General features: G+C 46.6%; 1 protein-coding gene across 5 annotated transcripts in view; it reads right to left on the reverse strand.

The window, feature by feature from the left end:
• Nucleotides 1–26240, reverse strand: part of LOC105190272 (dipeptidyl peptidase 4 omega) — a 296820-nt gene that overhangs the window by 239976 nt on the left and 30604 nt on the right. The window contains exon 2 of one of the 5 annotated variants that reach the window (XM_025303011.1): nt 21176–21393. The exons of 3 other annotated variants lie outside the window; for them this stretch is intronic. In XM_025303011.1, the coding sequence (XP_025158796.1) occupies nt 21176–21202 (27 nt within the window). In that variant the 5' untranslated portion in view covers nt 21203–21393. Of the gene's footprint in view, nt 1–21175; nt 21445–26240 lie in introns of all 5 variants that reach the window. One more of the 5 variants, XM_011152957.3, reaches the window with a different exon arrangement.

Raw genomic sequence — 26240 nt, forward strand, 5'->3', positions numbered from 1 at the left:
GCACGATCGATTAATCGTGTATGTAAACGTCACGAGCATATCGGCATGGTAATATTTCATTCGGAAAGAGATAATCAAATAAAGCGAATCGTAATGTTTATACAAAGAACCTCGGACGAGCTGAATTGCCATCGACTTTTACAAAAGCACAAAGTGCAGTCGACGGGTGAGTATAAGGGACAAAAGAATATTACGTCCTGCGGAATATTATACAGGACGATGAAAAACTCAATTTCGAAGATTAGCTTCTCGCGAACTCGCATCCCTTAATGTAAAACAGCTTCCAACGAATTATACATCAAACAACGCGAGTGCAGAAAAACTACGAATTGAGGAAACAAAGGGCAAGTTGCGTTTCTGTAATACCAAACGCAGAATAAGCGCAATAACAACATGTGACAACTTAATTCCCGCAGCTGCCTTGCGTCGGTATTATACGGAATCTAAATACCGAAATTCCGCACAACTCTACAATTACAATTTGATGTTTAGCTGATGAAACTTTATGCAACGTCGACTACACGCCACATATTCGTTAAGTAAAGTAACAATTTTCCCCATCTACGAATTAGTTTGAAAGACAGAAATGCAAAAACGCATAAAGCTGATGTTTTCCAAAAATTTTAACGGGTCTTTAACGGAATTCCAATTTTAGGCTGAATTACCGAAAGAAATTAAATTTACTTAAAATTGAAAACTTAAATACCTGTGTTTTCGTTTTTAATGCAAAAGCAGAGCGATTTCCCGGGTTTATCGAGGAGCTAACCAGTTTTGGTACAAGACAACGGTAAACTAATGTTCGCACGATTCCGCTATGTTGCTAACCTGAGGTTCATTGATGTAACTATCGCTGTTTGTCAACGACGTAGTAGGCTGATTAAATCATACACGATGAGCAGCCCAGCACCGGTGATTATCTGGATTAATTCATTAATGTTATGGACGGCACGGCTAATATCATCCATAACGATGTGAACACTTACGTGCTATGCGCATGACACGTACACTACTGTTACGAGCATTATCTGTCGTTGTTTATCTTATTCCTCGTTAAGGGAAATTAAAATCAACCTAATACACAACGCACTTAATCCCCCGCGATTAATCATTTTCGGATATTCCGCGTAAAACTGAAACTCAGCAAGCTGAGGATATTACGATATTCTTCACTCGCGCGTTTGCTTTTATTTTCTCGTTCTTCTTTCCCCTGAAGATATCGCCGGTCATAGGACACGGGCGGCGTTGCGAGTCTTGCAGAAATTTTCCGCATGGCAAATATATCTTGCGCCAGAACACTCGATTCGCTATCTATTGCAGAGGTTGGCCAAGTGGTTTATCTTGCCCGACCTATCTCAAAACAATTTCCTTTCGATCTCTATATACATTCGTATACTCGAGAGTCTGAGTTTGACTAAACAGCCCTCTCCGCAAAATAAATATCGCGTAAAATTTCAAATATGTCTAGCTGGTATCTGGAACGTATATTTCTAGGGCTCTCTTCCACAGTGATCTACAATATTTCTCTACGATCAGTCCGGACTGTACATTTCGGTATACACTCGATAGCAATAAAAGGGGGTCCATCAGTATTTTCCCAGTTTCCTTTTAACGAAAAGAGCAAAATACGTCGCTCCCTCTTTTATCCCAAGATCCTGTCTCGATCGCCGAGAGCGCGAGAGGTAAAACCCGTCGGTTCGCTTGTGTGCGTGTACGTTGTAAACGAGCTCGTTCGCTCAACTCGCTCGACTCGCGAATTACAGATAAAAAGTAGCTTCGGAGCTCATAAAGGTTCGCCACTCCCAACCTGATACGAGAGAGACGCAACGTAAATGGGAATTAAGAAGGAATCTTGGCTGATCGAGCGTGCAGATAAGTAGCCGATCGGAACCCGGGGAGACTCGATGAGAGCGTGGAAAACGTAAGGCACGATGGGTGTAAGTACGAAGTCAGTCGAGCGATAGGATTTGTTATAAGCTCCCGACAGAGAAAGAGAGAGAGAGAGAGAGAGAGAGAGGGAGAGAGAGAGGGAGAGAGAGAGAGAGAAGAGGTAATCTGACCGTCGTCATCGGTTTATAAAGGACCACACCATGGCTCTCTCTCTCTCTCTCTCTCTCTCTCTCTCTCTCTCTCTCTCTCTCTCTGTGTGTGTCACTCTTTCGCTCTTTCTATCCTTTTTCCTTTCATATCTCGGAACGTATCCCTTGGACTCCACTCTCTCTCTCTCTCTCTCTCTCTCTCTCTCTCTCTCTCTCTCTCTCTCTCTCTCTCTCTCTCTCTCTCTGTCTCTCTTCTGCTTCCTCTCGCTCGACCGCTCTCTACGCCTCTTCCGCCACACCTATTCCTCGAGCACGTGCAAAGCGATTTTCCACCGCCCGGAAAATCGACGGTGATAAATACCCGGGCGGCGCTCGTTGCCATTGTTGCCCGGATCCTCGTCAAACAATGGGGCGGATAGATAGGTGCTGCCGCGAGTTGAATGCGATGGGAGGAAAATCGGTGAGCCGCAAGTGTGCGTTTTACTCATCCGAGACGTCGTTGTCTTCCTCAACGAGGAAGGTTGTGTCCTCTTTCCACCCCCTCTCCCTCCCTCTCTCTCTCTCTCTCTCTCTCTCTCTCTCTCTCTCTCTCTCTCTGTCTTTTTCTCTCCCTCCAACTCTAACTCTAACTCTCTTCCTCTCGATGCATCGATCGACGATGATATATAGTATACGAGTTTGCCCGTCTCGAGCGGTCGGCGACGAAATGTCAACCGCGAAAGACGCGCTTCAAGCCGTTCGTTATTCACCACCATGATATTTTATCCGACTGTGAAAAACCGACGGACCGTTGCCGCGCAAACTTCAGTTCGCTTTTGACTCGGTCGAAAGCTTATAACGTAAAAACGAGAGACCGTGTACTTGTGGGAATTCTTTTTCTCTTCCCCCCCTCCCCTGCCGCTCACTCTCTCTCTCTCTCTCTCTCTCTCTCTCTTCCTTCGCTCGTCTCCCTTCCTTCTTCTCGAGACACCTCGCAACAACACAAACTTCAAGATCGATCCTTTCCTCCGTGGTTACGTTCTACTGTAACTTATTTACAATACTCGCTACTGCAAGAGACTGCAAGAAGCAGTTTGAAAAGCAACTTATCAGTACGTCCTGCTCTTTCCAAATCCCGAGCTGATACAAAGATCCGCAAAAAGCCACAACACGTACCTTACAAACCGACGACAACCCGGACTTACAAACCGGATCTGCTCCTCTGCTCTGCGTCGCTCTCCTGTTCACAAGCTTACACAAATCCTATCGCTTAGTTTACCTCGTAGCCATATCCATCCTTGTTTTTTCAGCCGCCTCGCGGGAGAGTAATAAAGAGAGAGAGAGAGAGAGAGAGAGAGAGAGAGAGAGAAAGGGAAATCATCGCATGTTACGCCAGCCCAGTTTTTCGCGGTTCATCCAATCCGCTTTTACGCAGACGCTTTTACGCTTTACGCTTTTATGCAGTTCGGTAACAAATCAATTAGCATTTCTATAGGAAATCGAGAACGATGAGAGAACATATTCTCTCTCTCTCTCTCTCTCTCTCTCTCTCTCTCTCTCTCTCTCTCTCTCTCTCTCTCTCTCTCGCACACTCTCGTCCATCTGTCGTTCTCATATTACGAGTAAACTCGTCAATAACACGGCTGTGGTTGCGGATCGCTATCGCAGCAACGAGCTCCCGGCGACGCGAACACTCGTTGGCTTGCTTGGCAAAAGCCCGTATTTTCGTTCGTTACCCGTTTCTTGGGCGACGCGGAAAAATGGACATCGTTACGAAAATTGTAGCGTCATTATTTCCAGTGGCAAGTTCCTTCGCGATGTAAGTCATTGTTGTGCGGCTTGTGCTCGCGTCGGATCGATGTCCAAAGATTTCACTGCGCTATTTATTCTCACATCTCGCGCAAAAAGACGGCAAAAAGCAGCGACAACAGTTGCGGTAATAGCGTGATGCGCGTTCGTCCGTTTTCATGTCTACTCGACGAAAACCGTCACCGTCGACAAGTTCAGTTCGACTTTTCAAGCAAATTTCATTTCCTTACATTCGGAGGAAACAAGTGATCACAATGCATCTCGTTGATTATAATTGTTCTTCGTCAACGTTTGTCTACCTCGATTATCGGTGATCAGGTTACCATAGGTAGAAGATAAAAACGAATCGAATGTTTTGTGCAGGTTTCGACACACGATTGACTGTCACATTTCGCTCGTAAATAGCGTGAGTGTGATCGCGTTGATACGTATGTATGTATGTATGCACGCGAATAATCGAGCGGGATCTCGGAATAGTTCGAATTCTGGAACATACGTCGCCGGCTTGGATCGACTGTCCTGACCGAATTGGAAGGACTTTTTACACGTTTCTCGGTTGTTCCTCTCTTCGTCCGCAAGCGCAGCACGTCGCGGAATCGCCGAGGAACGTGTCCTCTTTCCTCCGATCCCATTGATGCCCGTAATGTGCTGAATGTGAGATATTCCGTAATCCATAAAGATGTGTGATTTTTGTAGGAGCGCGGCAATAAAAAGCAACCTTTACACGCGGTGCCGGTCCGTTTCTATCGAGCGCCATTGAACGCTTAATCGAGAATGAGAAGACTATTATTTTCTCCGTATGGCCATCGTCGTCCCTCTCTCTCTCTCTCTCTCGCGTCCCGTCTCAATCCCCGAGCCGTGTGCTCCTCTCCAGCAGAGGACAGCAGAAATGGCAACGACGACCGTCGTAGTTGACCCTCGTAATAAGGTGCTCGTAATGATAACGCGATCATTCGTTGCGTCGACAGTGGAATTTAGATTAGGCGGCTGACGCTATAATTTAGGTAACGACGGAGCGCTCTCGGTCCTCTTTCGAAATCCGAGATCTCTATCGCGAGATCCGAGAGATCCCGCTGATTTCGAGCTGGGGCCAAGGTGCGTGCGAAGAATATTAACGCGTCGGTCTCTCCGTGTCAGTCAGTGTCGATCGTGCGTGTCTCGACATGATGACACGTGTCACGTGTTAATTCGACGAACAGCTTCACCATTATCGTATTTTAATAGCGAGCGGGAATCGTCGAGGCACTCGACGCGTGAAGTTTGCATAAACCACGATGAAAATCCCGAAAGAAATTCCGATGTAAAATATCAGCGCGTCGTTAAATGCACCTCACAGAGTGAGCGAGCAACCGGGAATCGATTCTTTTCGAGATTCTCCGTTAATAGAACAGCTCTTGCCGCAAAATCTAATTTCCAGTCGGACATTTCGAAAGAAACTGCGTCCTAAGGCGATACGTCGAGTAAATTTCAATTACTCTCGCCGGGATCGGAGGGATCCTCCTCGATCGTTTCATCAAGAGCTCGTTCTCTTGTTTTAATCGCGTCTCTCCGCGCCATTGACAAGTAGAACGTTCCCGGCTGAATTTTATCCGAGCCCGGGGAACAATTTGGATGACCTCGGCTGCCTGCCCGCGCGGGGCCCTTTGACAAAAGGATAAAATGCATCGCGTCCGGTCGCGTCATTCTTCCGATTTTCATCGGGACGAGATAAAGGGAAACGTTACCAAAAGAGAGCTAGCTAATAGCGAGAGTAAAACTGACCACGCTCTTGGCATTCGCGTGATCCACTTACGCGCTCGCGCTTCTTCATGATACGCCGCCGTGTATATCACTTGGCGGTACTTCAAGGAGGAAGAGAAGGAACATAATACCCGTGAAAATTACGGCAATCCTCGATGCCTCGGGCATTGATTCAATCTACGCGAATATTTCGTAAGAGCACCGGAATTCCATTGCGGGGAAGAGAAACCGCGCCGGAAAGTAAGGCGGGAGAAAGGAAGGAAGGTGGAGAAAAAAGGGGGAGAGAATAGGGAGAGAGAATAATCTTGAAAATTCATCGATCCAACTTATATTCTAAGGCTCTGCAATACCTCCTCGCATCTTTGACACCTACGCCAGCCGCTACGGAAGTATTTCTTCCAGCTTATCTCATCTGTGAAAAGCAGTGGCGGATCCACAGTAGTTCTGGCTGGGGTGACGTGGTGCCGTCATCTCGGTACATTAGTTCGGTGTTTTACGTACTCACACGTACACGTACACGAAAGGTAAATTTCCACACACATGGATCGCATCTACGTTTACGGATCCCCGAATTTAGGAATTAAACTGTGTGCAAAAAATCGAGCGCAAAGAAATTCGCGCGAATAATGACAAAAGATAGAAGGTATTTCGCGAAATCTTTGTATCGACGCGAATAATTTTCCAATCAATCAATCACGGAGGAATTTAATTTTCGCACAAGTCACTCTTTACCCTCGTCTGAAGTTTTCTCTCTGTCTCTCAGCGTGCGACGGAATAAAACTAATGAGACTCGGCAAAAGAGCTGCGGACCCGAAGAGACAAGGGCGGAATTTATATTAGAGCGAGTTATCCTTAAAGTAATTATCCTCGGGGATAGAAAATGAAGAAAGCGCGAGCCGTGGGTGTGCGTGTACCGTCGTTTCGCCGTTCCTGGATCCGCCGCTACTGGAAAGCGACCCCAAGCGAGCCCAATCCGCCAGTTCCCACCCCTATCGAAGCACCCTCTGCAACTCTTCTCGCGGCTCCATCCTATCCTCGTGAGTACCCGCCGCGAGTGAGAATTGAATTGGCAGCGACTCAAAGTGCGGTAGAAGTATCCAGAAGAGGTTCACACAGAGGAGGTGAATACCGCGATACAGCCCACAGTACGTAGACACTGTACGGGTAGGTGGAGCTCACCCTATTCCAGCATTGTTGAACTCTCCTTCTTTCCCCTCGCGAGGTGCACGCGAGGTCTTATCAAGACATATTAGTAACATTACGCGTATAAAATATGCCTCGCGAAGCGAATACGCGGCGACGGATTCATCTCCACCAATTCTCGTAAGATATAGCTTCGATTTTTGGAATAATATGGTAATTTCGAAAATATTAATTTTACTTATCTCCCGTGATATGACGCGCGGCTGAGAAAATAATAAGAATAGATGTTTGAACCCTGCGGAAATATCTCGCACAGTTCACGAACAGGTGAGTAATGTACAGACGGATCCACAAGCAATTTAGATCTAATAATTCTATCATTGTCGGAAACGTCCAATCATTGTGGCGAGACAAAGCGATGAGCAGTTAGTTTAACGATAATTTGGTACGCCGCTCAAATTTCGTCCTCCTACCTGCTAAATTAGCGACAAAAACACCCCGCGCATATTGCGAATTATAACATCCGGCCGTCGATTCATGATCGGCCGATCAATCGAATTGCATTCGATGCATGCTCAAAAGAACGAGGCGTTAGGTCGACGTTATTACCAGCCGGCAGGAAATGAGGCATTTATCGATCGTAACACATATGTACACACAAGATGTACGTGTGTGCGTGTGTGTGTGTGTGTGTGTATATACCACTAACGTAACGTAATTATTACGGATGCAATTGCAAAACATCAATCGCGAGCGAACGTGAAAATGTGGAAGATGCATTACTCATACTCTGATCGATAACTCATACGGAGAAACGTGAAGAGAATCGCTTGTTATTACATGATAAATGCCACCTCTATTCGAGAGATGAAAAGTTCCGCTTCGAAAAACATTGCCTCGAAAAAAAAAGAAAATCCTACCACGCTCGATAAATTCCCGAAATAAATTCCGCTGTTATCCCACAGAAAGCTCCAGCTATATGAATGATGACACTTGTATTGCCCTGGATAACGATGCGTTTTAATTAACGACGTTTTAACGATTAATCAACTTACCACCTCGTTACTCGATATAGACTTGACGTGAACACTTACCTGCAACAAGAGAAAAATCAACATGAAGAAAATGCGATTCAATTATCGATCTTATCTTATTCATATCGTCACCTCGAATCGGAAGTTCGATTCCGCGTTAATTCGACAACTTCCATCAAATACATTAGCGGTTATTGTACAGATTAGCGTTCTATTTTAGTGCTCCGAATGGTTGTACATCGAGATAATCTGATATTAAATAGCGCCAAAATACGACGAATTATATATATTGTATCTCCGGACACTTTATTGGTCCTTCATATTTGATACGGAATTCGCAGGATCAATGCAGAACGAAACTTTCGACTCGAGATCTTAATTATTACTATCCAACTGATTACCTTATCACGATAGACGGTCGACGACGGCGGGGCGCGATAAATTTGAAAACAATAAATCCGAAACGCGAGATATATAGCGCAAGAGGATCTCTCGAGTGTAAAACGGCAGCGGGATTTCCGAAGAAAAATAAATGGCGGGCATTGTCTCAAAGAAAATCCTCGAGAGGGACGTTATCCGCCATCGCGAAAATAAAGCTCGCCGCGCGATCGTTGCCAGACCGGTAGTCGAATTTCGCGGAACCGGTCGGGACGATGAATTCGCACCACCGACTGAATTTGCAATTCGCCGCGAACACTCTGACCCGCATTAAATTTAAAGCCAGTATTTCCAGTCTAACGTATAATATTATTATCCGTCGTTGTCACCAACCACGAGCCTCCCCCCGTGGACCCAAGCTCACCCCGTCTCACGTGATATCCCCAGATTACCGAAAAACATCCCGAAGGTGTAAGAGAAAGGAATTAACATTTCGGAACTCTCGACCTGGCCATTACTGGCCGGGTTTGTTCTCTAGCCTGAGCCACGCCTCTTATAAATTCGCTCGACTCTCTCTCTCTCTCTTTTCCATCTCTTCGTCGCTGAAATCCCCCGGCGACGTCAAACTGACATCGAACGCACCCGAGATATTATTTAATGTTACTCACATGTGTGCATTCACACACATGTGTGTGTATTAGAAAATACAATAACACATCACCGTATGCGTTTTTAGCACATAACAATAACTTCGCGAATCAGCCAAAGATACGCGCGAACGATTGTACGAATAATTCAACGCGGAAAACTCTTTTCCAAAGCGACTCGCACGCCCGATTACTTATTAATCCAATCGAGCCAAAGGGAATCCTAGTGAAATCGCGCGACCTAAACGCGACTAAAAGTTTAACGTAGCCAACGATGGCGCACCTCGCGGAGACCGCGCTTCCGGAGTGCACATCCTCTCCTCCGTGTGCATTCTCTGTGTTTCATCCCGTTTCATTTGCTATTCATAAGAGCCCGCGCGCGCCCGAGGCCCTCGCAAATAGAAACGCCATGCTACTAGGCCTTTCCTCTCTCTCTCTCTCCTTCCACCCTCATTCTCTCCTTATTTGTCCTGGGCCGTGACACTGCGAACTACCCCCGTGACACCTCCGTGTCTCCCATTGTTATCCCCCGTTTCTCTCCTCTTTTTATTCGTAAAAGTCCATCCTCCCCCCGGAGGCAGCTTTGCGCGACTGCGCTTTGTCTTTGATTTAGCCGCGACGCGGGCTTACCCCGTAAGCTCACGGAGAGAAAGATCCAGCAGCAGCAGCGGTGTAACCGTTAACCGTTAACCGTCTATACGGCGGAAACGACAAGACGGCGCAGGCCGTCTTCGGTCGGACGTCGTGGCGCATGAGAATTTAAGCAGACGTCTCGTTTAAGGCACACAATCGAGTTCGCGAGCGACTAACTCCTAGACGAAACGGTATCTAGGAACAGCGGGTAGCTTCCAGCTAATTGACGGCTAATTAGGCGGAACTTTCGTGGACCATTAGACCCGGCGCTCGCGAGTGACGTGTAGCTCCATGTGCGATTCCCATGGACCGTTTGTAACGTATTAAATTGGCTCGTGTTTTGTGAACAGTCGCGGGCTTGTTGGCAGCTCCCATCGCGGGACGCATCCTGCACTAATGACAGAGGGGTTAACACCGCTTTAACTATCCGCCAACTAACTGACTATCAAATCTGCATTGCTACCTGTGCGGGAGGCATCTCACACGGTAACTACGTGTGCCCGCGACTTCGCAAAGCAAACGGCGCGTCGTCTTCGCCGACGACGACGTAATTCGGGAGGCAATTAAGATAATTACACGTAAAGCTATCTAAACGACACCGCATAAATTTGCCCGTTTGCGAATTTGCGGTTAATTATGAGAGAGAAAAAGAGAAAGAGCAACACATACACACACACACACACACACACACACCTCCTTCCTATCCTTGTATAAAACTTTTCCGCGCGTAAAAATACACAGAACAGACGGAATACACGCGTTTCCGCGTGAAAGAGCGAGTCCGGTTCTCGGACGCTCCAGCTGAGAAGAAGAAATACACGCGTTCGGGGAACATTAATAAGTGATCAGTAAATGATTAATAAATGATCGGGGAATAATCTCGGCGGGGACGATCGCCTGCCGCTTGTTTATTCGCGCGCGGGTATCCCAAACGCGGCCGGAGTTATTTGCGTCCGGTTGGGTAACGTTAGATAGCCCGCTTTTCATCGGTTTTCATAGTCGGGACACCTCCGGCAACGCAGTGAATACTACTCCTCGGGTCGCACAACAAGAGCGCACAGACCCAGGAGTACGCGCGCGCGCGCACCCGCGTGCTTCGTTTATTAGAACTTTGTAAAGGCCGCTACCGTAGCCCCGTCTCATCAACGCGTGACGTGATAAACGAGCAGCCGCCACGGTGAAAGCCTCCGTCGTCGTCGCTCGGGGCTCGCATCACGAGCGGAGGTCCCGTGAAACTTCAGGAACATAAAGCGCGCCAGGAACAGTACAATTTCCGCCCACGTCGGCCGCCGTGCCTTTCACGAGAGAGCGCGCGCCGCGCCGCGCCGACGAAGAAACTCGGCAAAAAGCGGAAGAAAGAAGACCGAGGGCACTCTTCCGCCTGATGTTACGGTAATCATGACCTTAATGCGACACCGCGAGGAGATGCGCGTGTCGTTTATACGCGGTCCGCGGACTCGGCCAAACCACCCGACTAGAAATTTATCCCATGATTCTCTGATCAGGTTAACCTCATTTGGACATCAGGTTCCAATAAGGTAACGCTATCGGGTCCTAGTAAGTCGTGTAACGCAACGTGGATATCAGGACCTTAATAAGGATTCATAGTCAGGTCCTTATTGAGTTACCGCATGGAATCCTTATTATGTTTTTTTTTTCAAATTATGGCTCCTATAATTACTCGCCACGGTTGTATTGGCATTGATGACATTAGAAATAAGAAATGACACGCTGAAAATTCTTTCATGTCATTTCCAAATAAAAAGATATTTGCATGAAATAATATTTTAGATCGCTCGAGCATACTTGTAGAATGTTTCGGAAAAGAAACATAAAATGAATATCATATGTAAGATCATAAAGTACATCACAAGGTGACAAAATATAAAGTAGTGTTAAAGAGAAAAGTTGCATGTCACGTTAATTTTACAACTATTTATTGACTGCTAAAAAAAGGATAGCATTTCTATAGCATTTTACAAATATATTCAAGTGATCTGAAATGTTTTTTCAACGCAAACATCTTTATATTTGGAAATGACACCCAAAACTTGTTTTGTTAAAACTTGATAATGCGAATCATATTAGCTGCAATGAATAAGATCCCGACAAGGACCTGATTAACCGAACCGTATTATATCATACACTAGGTTGGTACATTAAGGTCCTAATGTGGACCCAATCATTATAACCTTATAAAGGCCTTCCTTACTCATTTGTCGTTAGGACATTATAAGGACTGACTTACTTAGGATTACCTTTCATTCACCCTATTAGGTCCTTATCAATGTTAGGCGAACCTGATCAAAATTTCAAGTCGGGCAAAGCTCGCGAAAGTCCGGAGGTAGCAAGTGCTTTCGAGAAACAACGTTCGCCTTCGCGGTTAGTTAAGTAAATAAATATGTGTCAATCGAGTTTGCTAGGAACTCTCCGTTTCGGTGTTTGTTTCAATTCTCACGTATGTAAATGCGCCGATCGCGTCGAGATAAAATTACAGCGACAGTCCGAGTAATTAAGCAGCTTCACTTTGCTGTTAAGCAGCCGCACGAAATATACCGCATGGTTAAGGGAGTCGCGTTTAACACACCGCCGATCGATAACAAAATAGAGAATATCCTCTTTCTCGGTTTTTCGCGGTTATTTGTGAAAGCCAGCTGCTCCCCTGTTGGCTCGCTCACTCGCTCCTTCGGACGCGCGACGGAGTGTATCGTTCGCAGTATTATGCGGTCAATAATTTACCACCAACAGGTGACCTATTAATAGATTATGTCTCTTTAATTATTAGCCCGCGCGCGTATCGTGAAAACATTATAAACGATGAGAATTTACCGCTCGATAATTGGCCGCGACTGAACGATCGAAATCGCTTCGGTTAACTGCGAGAAATGTCGGCAGCGTGATAAGTTCGCAACGACATCGCTCGCGAGCGCGTAAATGAAAGCATTTAACGCATTCAATCCAGTGAAATCCAATGAACCAATTGGTAAACTAAGAATGTATGGCATCAAATGAGTATGAGGGACAAAGGGTAAAAAAATTGTTTACGCGCGAGTAACACAATTATACCGTAAATATTTCCGCGTGCTCGTGCAAAATGCGACCCACCAATGCGACTACGCTCTATTATTCTCTGTTGCGTAGTTTTTTAGTTAAATAAAAAAAAACGACGAGTGACATTTCGAACAAAATGCCATCGGGGAGGAGAGAGAGATTTTTTTTCTCGCATGTAAATACCTCGGCGAGTTTCTAGTAAATTCGTTCCAGCTAAAAATTTCTATTAAACGTCAGATCCTATCACGGCTCTTTTCGTCTTCAACTTTCAGTACTTCGGTAACTGAACAATCGTGAAATATAAATCGATTAAACCGAATCCTATCCTAGTTAACAAAAGAGCCTTTCTAGCAGACGTAGGAGTTCGCTTTTTGCGCTTTTGACGCTTACGCGAAGGCAGCAAAGATCGGACGAGAGGCTGAAATATTAGAGACAGTATTATTCTTCCTGCGGAACACGGACAACCGTTAGCGCCGACGGGAACGATGAGTCAGCCGCTCGTGTATCGTGGCTCTTAACCCTGCGTGAGGAAACTGGTGATCTTAGCCCTACTTTCTCCGGGACGCCGCGAGAGTAAAGGTGAATGCAGAAGGGAGAGACAGAGAGAGAGAGAGAGACGCTAAAAGAGATATTTCATATCTGTCGTCCCAAATCTGCATTATCGTTGAGTTACGTTACACGACTTGTAGGCTACCAAACGTTTTTCATCAGAACACGTACATTGTCCGTCGGAGATAGAGAGAGTGTGTGAGAGAGAGAGAGAGAGAGAGAGAACGACGTTTCAGCATCGTCACACGCGGCCTCGCCGGCTTCGGAAAATCTACATTCCGCGCGATGCTCTCGTCGCGAACAAAACGGAGACGAAGGAAGTTGCGAAGCGACGGCCGAGCGCGTCCCGCGACTCTCGCGCACAGGAGAGAAATAATTTTGCGCACGAGCATCGCACTCACAACGCAGTTCGAGCGCATAGAGATGTGAATGCATCTTAATATTCTGACGGCGAGCCCGGAGCGGAGCTCGTGGTGCCGTTTGTGTGCGGAGAAAGTGCGGCATGCAGAAGCGCCGGCGGAGGCGCAAAGTTCGCCAGGGTTCATCGTTAACTACGTCTGCGGAACGGTGAAACTTCGTAACTTACCAGCGACGAAGTTCCACCGGCAAACTTTTCATGTCCGAAAATCACTTTGTGCGCGTCCGTTTCTCTCTTTGAGCGGCGCGCGCGCGCGCGCATGAGAGCGCCCAGTTTGTTCAACGTGTCCACTCGACGAACGCTTTCGCCATTTCGTCGGCTGAATTTTCACTGTTTGTATAGACACGTCCGTTACTCTGGTCGCGCATTTAGACGACGGCCAAGTTAACGAATCGAACTTCCTCCTTGTCATTTTTGCGAAACGCGTCGCGCTTCGGAGAGCGCCGGGAACACGCGCCGCTACAAAAGTTGGCGATTCCACCGGAGGTGGAAATGCACGCGCTGATTTAACAATCGCGACAACGAGTGTAACTGCTGTATCGCGCAGAGGCGCGATTAATAATCGCCATCGGAAGGCGCATTGAACAATTGAGTACTTTAATAATTTAATAATTGGATATTTTATAACGTAGCACAGGGCGCGCACGAGGTATTGTAAAATACCGGGCGTCAAGTAGACAATCAAGTCCCTCGTGGCGATGTTTTGAAAAGGCAGACGGCAATTATTTATACTTTCATAGGCCAGCTGACCTTCTCGGGAGTATACAAACAGGTATATATATATATATCGTGGTTACACAGACACAAACATAATAGTACATCGCGGCAGCGACAGCGAGCACATCGGGCGTCGTCGCTCGCGATTCCGGGTTTTATTAAATTAATCGTTTAATTAAATTAATTAATCGTTAAATTAAATCGTTTAATTAAATTAATTAATCGTTAAATTAAGACGAACATACGAGTGCCCTGCGGTGCTTTTGTCGCGATCATCGCGCTTTGATCGTCATAACCAGAGGCGGTACTGGAAAATTTACAAGGTAATTCCCGTAAAATTGCGGTAAAATTTACTAGGCAATTTCCGTATTTCATTTTTATCGAATTTTAAAAGGTCATATATGCGCTCTCGTAGCGTCACACTTCTGATTGTTCTAAATCCGTAGCGCAACTCCAGTGATGGTACTAATCAAGAAATCGTTTCTGATTTCAGATCCGGAGAAGAGTTCGGGACGGATGCAGACGTAATTCCGGTGGATGCCGATGGCGATGCCGCGTACCGGAGGATCCGGTTCGGGCCGAGCAGGGTCGGCTTGAAAGTAAGTTCACGGATTCCTACTTAGGCGTCCCTAGTTAACCCTTTGCGGTCGTAAGACGGAATACAGTCGTTTAAACGGCTCGAATTACCTCAACAAAGAGCTGACTCATTCGTATCTAATCTCGCTCGTTAGGTTGAATCTTCTAAATCCACGATTGTTCTTTCGTTTTATTGCAGATCAACACGTAGCGGAACACGTGGCCGACTCTGAGTTGCTGAGGTCTCGGTGAGTCAGAAATTGGTGTGAATAATTAAGGTAGTGGGTTAAAAAATCAATGCGACATGTTTCGTCCGTAGATCTTTGCATGTACAAGCGATTGAGCAAAATGGTGATATAAGTCACGTTTGAAGGAACGTAAGGATCTGTAGAAAAATAACCAAGTACACCTGATCGCTAAAGGTGCAATTAAAATGATGAAGCGTACAAAATTATTATTATTATTATTATTATTATTATTATTACTGTAATTTTAAAGTAAATTAAAAATCACTTTTGTAGAATTATTTTTAATATCCTGCCGTACGACAAGGAAAAGAGTTCCGGGGAAACACATAATTACACGAGAGACAACTAATCTTTTTTTGCTAATAAAGTATTATCCTTGAACTATACGATTTATTCTTACCGACTTATATCACTAGTTCGTTCGACGACTAAATTTTCGGACACGACCGTCGCGTCCGAGCATCGTCGAATGCAATTCGACGCTGGAACTCAGCGAAATATATCTCGCATGACGCATCCAGCATTGCGCCACCGACCGCGAAACTCGCGGTAATTTCACTCGCGTTGATAGATACCGCGATCACCACCACGGTCTTTAGTTCTTTGCATTTCCGGTACGTGCATACGCGCGTCGCAGTTACATCCCGCGGCTATTTCGTTAACTTAACAATTCCGTTCGATTAAATTCGTCGAAGCAACACGACACGGTACGAGACGTGACGATTTCACGCGTCCAACCATTGTTTCGCGCGCCCACCGCGTCGACACGTTTCGTTCCTCGATTACAGCGATCTCTTTTATTTTCAATTTTTACACGTATACGTAGATTTTTTCGCGTCACCACCAGGCTCGTAAAAGTGACGTATGAATTTCACGGCAGTCGATTGACTGCATTTCGCTGGCGTGCACGTCGATAGATTTGGCAATCGTTGCGATCCGCGAACTTTCGATTTCTTTATATTTACACCCGCCGCGTCGCGATTACGCGTCTCTCCGAGAGAAATACACACGTACCTCGCTGAATCGAATTCGCCGAAATAAATATTGCCGAAGATAAACTCGGCGCAGGCATTTCGCGCCGCGCGCGTCTCCATGCGAGCCCTTACACGCGATTCGCGAAAATTGATCCGGAATTGATCATCTCGCTTTCCACCCGTGTCGTTTCCGAGAGGCTGCTCGCTAAGCGTCGGCAGAATCTGAACGTTAATCGCGTCGTCGCGAGTGCGTGAAGCGATGCGATGCGAAGTGAAGTGAAGCGAAGTGTAGTGCAGTGAAGTGAAATGCAATCGACGTGAGACGACCGCAGAAAGGAGGCTGGACGCCAGCCACTATGGAGTTTTGCGGATTCAGAGCGACGCAGGCCGGGATGCAGTTTCCGCCGATGGACGTCTACGGAGTTTCGCCGGCAGACTTGACCAGACATCGCCGGTGAGTCCTTTCAACGCCAAATGGCGAACGTTCGATTTTAACTCTCTCACTTCGGGGCACGGTCCGTTAAACGGCCGCCTGCAGCGCATTCTAGCTGCATAATGAAGTCATTAATTCGGTGTGCGAAAAGGAAAGCGCCTCGAGGGCAAAAATAAAATAAACACGGACCGCACGGACCCTCAGTGGAGTATACCAGTAGTGCCAGTACAAGTGGTCGCATTGATTTCGTATGTTTTGCGCGATTTTCCATGAGAATTTTACGACCTTGGCTTTTTTCCTCCATATAAAACTCTCTTCGTATTAAACGCGCCTCCGCAGTTGCGCTATCTTCCGGTTAACGTAGTTCCCATCACGCTTTGCGAAGCGCAAATTATTGGACGCGCGCGTAGATTATAATTTTCGACCGACTTCCCCGCGATAAAATAATCCTCCCGCTCAGCACTTCTCGGGTCGGGCATTTATACACCGAAATTAGTTAGCGGTTAAAACGCGCGCGACGCCACCGTAACGATTACCGGGGCGATTACGCGAATCTCGCTACGCAATTGGTTCCACTCATTTCCGAGCGGGATGACGACGTACCCACGAGTTTGCTGTGCGCACGTAACGGAAGATAAATACGGCAGTATAACTTGGTCGTACAAGCCAATTTGGCAACGAAACGTCGTTAGGGAGCGACGTATGTAACGGTGTTAATTGTAATGCTGGTGCGAAAGCGGACGGTGATTCGTTACCCGCCCTTTACGTATAAGCAAACGTAAGACATCGATCCTCGCGAATCCATGCGCACCCTCCTCACCTCACAGACCATATCAACGTGCAGTACTGGGAACTGGACGTCTAATTTGATCCTTCGTCACTGGCACGGACCCGCAGTGCCCTTGTCGGTATCGGGTTCTCCCCTGACCCTTCGCGGCCTGAAGCCCTTTCCGCGGATCTCTGAATCTCTCTCAGCGGAAGAAGAGCGTTTGGCAATTTCCTCTGGAGATCGCAAGTTCAAGTCGCTCTAAATATCGCGCATCTAATTTCTTAACGCGTTCGCGTAAGATTCTAATCGAAATAGAACGAAGGGGGACGAAGGGGATGGAAGAGAATTAAATTTCTGTCGCGTAATGAAAACGATATCGACGTTGAGACGTTTTTCGCTCACGCGTGTTTTGCATTCTGCAATGCGCCTCGTTACAATCCACCGGCAGCGATTTACGTAATGAGATAAGCCTGATGCACTCGACTCGTTTCTCATTTACGTAGGAGATGAAGCACGTTATTAATATTAATGAGCTCGCGCGAGTAATTCGAATCGCGCGCGCCAACTCCCGGGGACTGCTGACAGACTTGAGATTAGAAAAGTGGGTAAAATCGTCTCGAGAGACGATTTGAATCCAACGAAATTATTAAGATCCGTGTAGCTCAGCTAACGGCTATTTAATGTCTATTAATGTCGCGTCCAAAAATAATTAGCGGCATTATCGTCGCGTCGATTTTGAGAGTGCCGACGTTCCCCCACTGAGGAAAGCATCGGTTTTGGACCTCCCGAAGTGCCGAACTTCCAATCTCAGGAGGGTTCTCGCGTGTAACGCGCGCGACGCGCTTTCATTTATCAGCCGACCGAGAGGAGAGACCTCGGAGAGGAGAGAAACGTAGTATTAATTGATCGAGCGTAACAATCGCTCGGAATGCGAGTGACGATTCGGGTGCATTCTGAGCCCGAGCCGAAGCTCGGCCTCGCCAACTGCCATTACAGCATCTCGATGCGCGATTGTATCCCGAACTTAATCTTAATTAATCGCGGTATTACGGTATATATACGTATATACATGCGATTAGGTTCCGGCGCTGTTGCGCAGTTTATCAATGGAGAACGCGCCATCCCGAAGCGTTCGTTCCCGGTGACGGAACTTTGGACCGGTCCTTTCCTCGACCCGACCCCAGCACTTTGCTAGATTAGAATAAACCGATGCCATCGACGTCTTTATTCGTAGTCATCTGAAACTGTCGACCCTGTTTCGCGCCGGGATATATCTTTATGACCACGACGGGAGGGAACTTATTTCCACAGTAAATGACATTGCTTGAACTTTAATCGTGATATACGGCGAATGTTGCCGCCGCCGCCGCCGTCGCGATGGCCGATGCTTGGCCGAGTGCTCGGCTCTTGTTCAAACGCGATTGAATAATGTGCGCGCGGGAGCGCGCACATGGTCGAGCGATTCTTATCGCGAAACTTTATGCGCTCCAAGTAATTTAGATCATTGATATATCGCGCACGGACGAGAGCCTGTGATCGGAGGTCACTTGGCGCGGCGATGACCGTCGCCACGACGTTGCTGGCGGGACGGAGAACTCTTGAAAAATGCCCGCGAGGTCATCGACGCGACTCGTCGGCCGGGGCGAGAGGATGCTCGACGAGCGATCGTTCGCGACTATTTACGCGCAGCCGCGCGTATTCCCGTATCTATAATTCCTGTATCTATATTGCTTATGGATTAGCCGAAATATATGGCGGCGAAACAGACGCTATTGCCGGCGTGTGGGGGCCGCGATAGTTCTCATGCGCGAATTGCTCGGATGCTCCGAGTTCCGGTGGAAGGCAAGCCGATACATGGAATTCGGTTACGGCGATGCCTTAATAACGCCGGCGGTGCGCCTTACCCCGGGCGTATTCTAATATGCACATTTAAGTGGTTAACACATTGCCGAGCCGCAGCTTGAACTTGATTCACGGGTAAGAGAGGGAGCCCGGCGAAGGCGCGAATCGACTCGCAGAAATTGATCGCCCCCGCGACGTTTCCCCACGCTTCTCCTCGCGGATAATGGAGATTCCGCCCGACAAGATTTACCTCACCAGCGTCGCGCTGCGAAAAATGCGACGAAAAAATGCCGCGGGAAAGACGCGGCAGATTAATTCGCTTTTCCGGTGCGTGCGCGGAGGCGTGCGAACGCGCGCCACGAATGAAAATGCTCGTGAAAGTACAGCCGACAGCAAAGGGAGAAGCGGGAGAGAGAGAGAGAGAGAAGAGAGAAAAAAAAATGAACAAGAGAATGAAGAAAATGGAAAAAGATTACGGATCGCGCGAAACGTAGCCGACTGTCACATTCCTTCCTCTCTGCCTTCGTGATGCATTAGTTTGATTCGACAGTTGATTGAGCTTGTTTATAATGGCACTTGGACAAGCTAATAAGCTTGTGCACGCACGAAATGGTCAAATATATCTATCCAAATATAAATGCGATATTGAAGCATTTTCGCACCCGCACGTTGTGAACGCGATTTAGTAGATTGACAGCTGTCGCGAACGTAACATAGAGAAACTCTTAACAACTTTTAATAAAACGAGAGAGAGAGAGAGAGAGAGAGAGAAAGAGTGCGGGTATACAAGGCGGCGAAGCGTATTTTTTACTCGTCCGATATCAGCGAAGTAGCGTGAACCGTAATCGTGAGCCGTATTGTGATAACAAAAAAATACGCTGTTTTATAAACGCACTCGTTAACAAACTAGTTAACGTGACGATCACGCAAAGAAGGTCAAACAAAGAGATAAGGAGCGACCGGTTGAGAGCATTGATCGCGACGTTTTTAACGACCAAAAAAATAACGGTGTAAAATAATGAAACATCGTCTGCGCCACTTTGCGGCAACGGAGAGTCGCAAGCTTACGACAAGAAGTTGCAGCGTTAATCGAATTAATATACTTCGTGATTATACGGCGGCACTTCTAATCCACTGCAGTTTCTCCCGCTCTCTCGCTCGCAATTTTTGTCAATTTTTCGCCAGCCAGCGGAACGACACAGCGATATTTTTCGGGGTTACAAACGATCGGGATCGTAATGAAGCTTCTGCGTTACCGTATGATGATTTTATAAGATTTTTGCGCGTATCACATGAAAAAGAGATAACTGCACGTTGGTCGAAATTTTATGCATCAAGCAGCTGGAAGATACAAACTTCCCTTTATACGGTTCATATTTTTATTCTACTTTAATATAGGGTTTTATTGTGAAACTTTATTATACGATTATTATACGTTGGACATAATTTTCACAAAGGGCGGTAATAAAAATGTAAATTTTAAGAGACCAATATAATAAACAGCGATCGTTTGTAACTCTTCATCAAAGAAAAAAAAGAGAAAGGTCAAAATAGATTTTACGGGGAAATTCTTTTGAGGGCATTATTTTCATATTGTTATTTCTCCCAATATTGTTAGCTGGCTTTTATTTCCACCGAATAAATTTCACACGCAGTAAACACGCCCTTCTCATAAGTTAAAACAACAATGTTTTGCGATATGAAAAACAATTACAATACTATTAAAACACAAGTTAAAATATAATAGTATTTAGTTTTCAATCCGTAGTCCGAAGTAATAGTTTTCAATTTGTAATAGCCAATGTTCTCTCCTCTTCCCTATAGACGCACGCGAAATACGATTGGAATTTTCACTCGTGACGATAAAAGCATTCCGCTTTTTGTTTTTTTTTTTCGTACCCGAAACATCGAAAATCACAGAGATGTGCCGAAATTACTAGTAACAAGCTCGTTTACCTCAACCTTTATATAAAGCAAGAATCCGAAAAGTTTTATTAATTTATTATATCCCTCAAGAGGCGGCCAAACTTTTCTCAATTATTATTCCACACAACGATGCAAAACACGAAAGATATTTGTACCGCACACTCCGCCACTCGTGATATCAATTTTTCAAACGTCATTCCACGATATGAACAGCGGATTCACCGTCCCAAAAATAATCCGAAGGAAACAGGTAGGATACGTTTTGCGACTTACACTCACGTTGGGCTCGCCCTCCGTCATGGTCCTCGAGTTTTCGTCACGGGCGGGTTTCCGCACTCACAGGAATAAAATCACTTTCTCTCTCTTTCTCTCTCTCTCTCCTCTCACCCGCACCACTTTTCCCTATCTCTATCTATCTGTCTATCTATCTATCTATCTATCGCTTTCTCCGGTCCCAAATCTCACTATTGGCTGATTTTCCGTCGATCGGCCTGTATTCAATGGATTCGGTCCATTAATCACTGCTTAGCGGTCGACGAGACCTGTATTTAATTTTTCACACGATGTCGTTTTGTATCCAAATGAAAACCAGATACGAGGTCGCGGAAATATAGGAAAATAAAAGGAAGCAGAAAGAGAGAGAGAGAGAGAAAGAGAAAGGGAGGGAGGGAGGCAAGAGGAAGATGGAGGAGCGTGAAGGCAGTCAGCGAGACCGGCGAGACTAGGTCGGGATATTATTTCACATATGTTGTAGAGAAAAGAAGAGGATATCGACGACAGGATATACATATTCCCCTATCAGGCAAGGATGAAATCTATCCGCCTGATGAGGGAACGATATCCGCCGCTGCTCCCTTTAAATGCTCGCGACCCTCGTTAAATAACGGGAGATCCAAGGTATCGGGTGTATCGACTGTGAGGAAATCTGTGCCTCGCTTTCACAAGCCAACGTTCCGATAAATCCACAGCGAACTAACAGTGCTGACCATTAATTTGTGAGCATTTTTTATTTTTTCTGTTCAATTTGGTTCAAGAAAGAAGACGGGGCAAGCTATTTACGCGGGCTCGATCTTTCATGCTAAATGTTTTTCCATTCGTGTGAACCGAGTCGGTTTCGACTCGGGAAAAATGATTCGACGCTCGACGAGAGAAATCCCGCCGAGAAACTTTTCAATTCCCTTCGAGTACTCGGGAATTAACGACCGCTACTGCGGCAGCATACACGAATGCATCCTGCGGCTGCAGGTGCATTACCTGCTGGAGCATCAAGCGCTCGCGAGTATTTTAAAATTCGAGTCTCCGTCCCCGCGGATTATGTACTTCTCGAGTTCTCGTGAAGGTTTCATTCGCATTAGAGTTGGACGAGCTTGAAAACGACGGTGCGGTATTTTAAACGCGCGAAGATTTGAGAATCGGAGATGTGACAGCGACAATGGCGGAATCCGCGTGTCAAGCCAGACACAACACTGCGCGACTTAAATACTGATGCAATTCTCCAATGGGTAATTCATTAGTCTTTTAGTGAACTTTAGTGAACGCGTCTAATTTGCGATGTGAATGCAGGCGACGCTCGCGTATCGAAAATTTAATAGATCGCGCAAGCTCGAGTATATTATTTTACGCGCACATCTCTCGAACAATTCCGTGTAATTAAAACCGATCGGGGCTGACTCTCGCGAGACGCGAAATATTCCCCGTGACAAACACCTGGCTGTACTTTCGCGTCGTATTTAGCAGCCGCATCGCCATCACTACCACCGGCGTATCCATCACTACCGCCAATGTCTCGTAATTCGATCCGGATAATGTATTAATCCAGTGCCAGAGAGCTGTCCCGCCGCGCGGTGATAAAAAGCAACGGGAAGACCGGAACCGGAAGTCCCGACATCGAGTTGCTCTTTGAGCTTGTTTTTTCACCGCGACTTTGACGAAGATATATTCCGCTTACGAACGCGCGTGCGCGCGCGCGCGCGCCTGTGTATTCGATATTGACGTGTGACGAACTGTTTCGAAAAAGAAAACAAAAAAGCGACACGAAGAAAGATAAAAAAATCCCATACAAGCGCGCTATTCAAATCACCGCGCGCGGCGCGCAGCGTTCCAATGCGCGCCTTTCCACGTCATGAAATTGTATTTCGCGTACGTGCTACGCGTCGACTTTTTGATCGCCGTGACGGTATAGAATTGAATAAACCGCCATCGGTATATTTGTGTTTGCGGTGGCCGGGATCGCGCACGGATTCTCGATAATAAAGCGCGGCTCTATGAAGGTATCTGCGCGTCGCACGCGCAAAGGGCTACAGGTGAGATAAGACGAGGTGGTGGTGGCGTAAGTGCGAGTCGTCCTGCGTTACGCAGGACGAATTGTACGTGAGCACGTGAGACCTTTCGCCGACCTTTCTCCGAAGTTAAAAGTCGAGGATAGCCAATCGAGTGTCCGTGCGTCGGGAATGAATGCGCGATAAGGTACGCGGTTTGCAAGAAAAATGTTGCCTGTCGACTCGTCTCGAAAGCTATCCGATGGACGCTTGTGTTGAAACTGGCCGCATTATCGGCGACCGACGGCTATTAGAAACGACAACGCGCACGGAATAAAGAAAGGAATCCCGTCGCGAAGCGCGATATAACGATGGATGAACGTTACGCAGGCAGAATTCCGCGGTGGAAATTCCGTGTGGGAAAAAAAGGAAAAAAGATAGAGAAAGAGAGAGGCAGAGAGGAAGAGAGAGGGAGAGAGGAAGAGAGAGAGAGAGAGAGAGAAACCGGTTTTTTGTTTCGAGCAGAAATTACCGTCGCTCGTAATTCGATGAGAAGTCGCTAGAGACTGTCGTATAATTCCGCTCGGTGGTTCCGCGCGCTCCCGACGAAGGCGTATTTCAATCACCGATGATCGGCCGCGTGACATATATTCGTTGCACCTGCAGCACGTGCAACAAAAAGGGCGGGCAAAAAGCGGACTGAACTATTCAAATTGAAATCCTGCTCCAATTCCGCCTACTGCCTAGGTGGCCGACCTCCCGGCGTATTTCCGCGGGTGTAAGCATGACAGTTCCAGTGATTAATTCTACCTCCAGATCAATTCGCGGCCGGCGATGCTCGTTTGTCACCGGACATTTTCTCCGTTGCGCCGATAGTAAAATTCCCGTCGATTGAAGAATAAGATGGACAAGGAGGCAGCGCTTTTCCGCTCTCCCGGAGATTAAACGAACGACAAGCGCTTGACAGGCGATAATTTTCGATGTCCGCTGGAGATTCAACCGAGGTTCAACGCGCGCGAACTTTTTCCACTCGAAATCCTCGAATACGGAGAGAGCTGATCCCTCCTCAGCGAAAATTCAATCAAGTGTCTCTCGGCGAGAGAAAGAGAGAGGGAGGGAGGGAGTGAGAGAGTGAGTGAGTGAGTGAGTGAGTGTGAGTGAGTGAGTGAGTGTGAGTGAGTGAGTGAGTGAGTGAGTGAGTGAGAGAGAGAGAGAGAGAGAGAGAGAGAGAGAGAGAGAGAGAGAGAGAGAGAGAGAGAGAGAGAGAGAGACTGAATGGTCTCCCCAACTCAAATTTCGTATTACGCGTCAAACGCGTGAGTAACCGTGATCGTGCGTCAACTTGACGAAAATATTCGAGCCGCACTTGCCGGTCGGGGAAAAGCCGCAAGATTAGCGTAAAAAATAGTAAGAAAAAATTTTATCGGCGAAGAAACATCGGCGCGATAACGCGTCTGCGTCGTTGGGGCGATATCGACGTCTCGGCCGCGACCAGGCTCTAATCCCTCTCGGCGCTTATCGGCCGAAAACGGTCACGTTCACGTGGACGGGACAGAAGAAGATGCCGGGTCGTTCGCGGGATTGCACGCCTCGATCCCCGCCACGTCATTATTACGATACGCCGATAATATGAGAGAACATATATCATCCGGAGAGAAGGAATTCGCCGTGTCCTGTGTTCGACCGGTGGGCGGCGGCGGTCTTCCTCTCTCGCCCCTTGCCGAGCGTGCCCTCCTGCCGACTCCGTTTCTCTTCTCGGTGAGCTCCCGCGATATTTCATTCGCGGTCCGCTACGTCACCGGCCCTCGTCGTCCACTCGAAAGTAAGGTGTCTAAGGATGGAGGGTCGAGAGTGCGCGTGTTCACGGCTCCTCGGCGGTTAACCCACATTGTTCACGTTGAAGTAAATCGCCGTCGACGAACGCGCTCGTCGTCCATTACCGGCGAACGACAAATATACGAAGTCCCTCGGCCTCGTGCACGCCGGCCGATTGTATGGGCGAATTCGAGCTTTTGCTTACATCGAACGTATACACAGCGTAAACATGGTCATTGCGACGTTACGCGTGCAAACATGGTTCAGATTAGGTAGCCGCGTTTATCGTACGTTGACCGCGAGATGAACGTTTCGGAACACGGAACGTTTCGGAGCGGGAGTTTAATTGAATGCCCGAACGCCTCTCTCCGCTTTCGAATTTCTTTTCAAGATTCTTCCTCCTCCTCTCTTTCTCCAGCCGAAGATACGAAGTTGGTGAATGAGTCGAATTTGAGCGTAGATTCGAGCGCATATCGAGGCTCGAGAAGAAAGTTCGGGAAAACGTTCGCTCGAACGTTTAAGGGGACTGGAGGGTCAGATTATTGAAAAATCGTGCCTGTTTTTGATAATGATTTTGTGACGAACTGAATAAATGTGCAAGAATGAAAATTTTACATATATTTATGTAACATATGAAGAGTAGAAAAATTTTGTTTTTAAACAAATACTCACATAAATATACGTCCACTTAAATTTTAAACGCGTTTTTCTCGAAAAATTTATTGCTCTTCAATGTTTTTGCAGTGATTTCTTCGAAACCGAGCTTCGTATTTGAATTTTCAAAGCAATTTGAAATTTCAAAGCAATAATATTTGTTCATGTGGCTCTCGGATGAACCATGGACAATTCCGTCAAAATATTTCATTGCGAGATATTAATTTTTTTCTTTTTTGTAAAAGAACTGGAAAATTGGAATTTTTTCCTAATAATAGCTGCGACTTTGTTAATTTTGTTCGGTTTTTTTTTTCTAACGGTTCACCGGATAATGACAAGCCTCCTCAAGATTTCTAGCTAAAATCCGCTCTGATCGCGGACCACCGAGAGCCGAGATATTACTGCAAAAACAATAACTTGAAAAACAAAAGGAGAGTCTACGTATTTCAGTTATATATATCGTATATTTATACGAGTATTTGTTAATAAACAAAATTTTTCTACTCTTCGTATGTTGTATAACTATACCTAAAGTTTTCATTCTTGCACATTTATTCAGTTCGTCGCAAAATATTATCAAAAACAAGCACGATTTTTCAGCAATCTGACTC

The sequence above is a fragment of the Harpegnathos saltator genome, unplaced genomic scaffold (assembly GCF_003227715.2).
Source record: "Harpegnathos saltator strain DR-91 unplaced genomic scaffold, Hsal_v8.6 scaffold522, whole genome shotgun sequence".
Lineage (NCBI taxonomy): Eukaryota > Metazoa > Arthropoda > Insecta > Hymenoptera > Formicidae > Harpegnathos > Harpegnathos saltator.